General features: G+C 44.7%; 1 gene segment (V, D, J or C); it reads left to right on the top strand.

The window, feature by feature from the left end:
- Positions 1 to 309: 309 nt before the first annotated feature.
- LOC120718542 lies at positions 310 to 788 on the top strand (the record flags this gene model as incomplete). The annotated part of the segment is given in 2 exon segments: positions 310 to 361; positions 469 to 788. Coding segments are annotated over 2 exon segments (372 nt in total), but the record flags the coding sequence as incomplete, so codon positions are not given.
- Between the last annotated feature and the right edge of the window lie 212 nt (positions 789 to 1,000).

Raw genomic sequence — 1,000 nt, forward strand, 5'->3', positions numbered from 1 at the left:
TAACAAGACAGAAAACTGGAGGTTTGCATTAGAATCCTAAATGTATGCAGAGTCGAGAGTTACCCCAAGAGTCCAGACAGGATTTAATTGTGAAAATCATCCTTTAAGATAAATACATTAAAAAACATGCGAGCTGATTGAAGCAAGTCCCTGTTAGAGTCAGATCATTTCCATAGAGAGGCACTTTGCATCAGCAGCACCATGCTCCAGTGCTCTGGGAGAGTTTATAGTCCTGAGAATTGAACACTGGATGACTGACAGCTGTCCTTCATCACAACAGAAGCCACAGAAATCCTCCTCATCAAAAACATGACTTTGATCTGCGTCCTCATCTGGACTCTCCTCTGCTGCTGCTTCACAGGTAAAGTCCAGAGAATCAAACTCCTCTCCTCTATCAACATCTGTCCCTCTGAAATGAAGCCCACAAAACCATGAAGCTGCTTTATGTTTTTGTCTCTGTGTCCTCAGAGTCCAGAGGACAGATCACAGTGACTCAGCCTGGAGCAGTGAGCTCTGCTGTGGGAGCATCTGTGAGCATCAAGTGTACGACCAGTCAGGATGTTTACTACAGCAGGCCACATCACTATTTAGCCTGGTACCAACAGAAAGATGGAGGAGTTCCTAAACTGCTCATTTACCTTGCTAGCACTCGACAATCAGGGATTCCAGATCGTTTTACAGGCAGTGGATCAAACTCTGACTTCACTCTGACCATCAGTGGAGTCCAGGCTGAAGATGCAGCAGTTTATTACTGTCAGAGTGAACACTATCCTAACAGTCAGTGGGTGTTCACACAGTGAAAAACAGTCGTACAAAAACCTCCCTCAGTCAGACTGAACAGAAACTGAAGTGACTGCTGCAGCTGGAAGATACTGCAGAGACTGATACAGTTCACTGAGGACACACACACACACACACACACACACACACACACACACACACACACACACACACACATTTGCTTCCAATCTAAAAATAGTTTCTTTTTCTCTTTTCCCTA

Source organism: Simochromis diagramma, unplaced genomic scaffold, assembly GCF_900408965.1.
Source record: "Simochromis diagramma unplaced genomic scaffold, fSimDia1.1 OVJJ01000531.1, whole genome shotgun sequence".
Taxonomy (NCBI): domain Eukaryota; kingdom Metazoa; phylum Chordata; class Actinopteri; order Cichliformes; family Cichlidae; genus Simochromis; species Simochromis diagramma.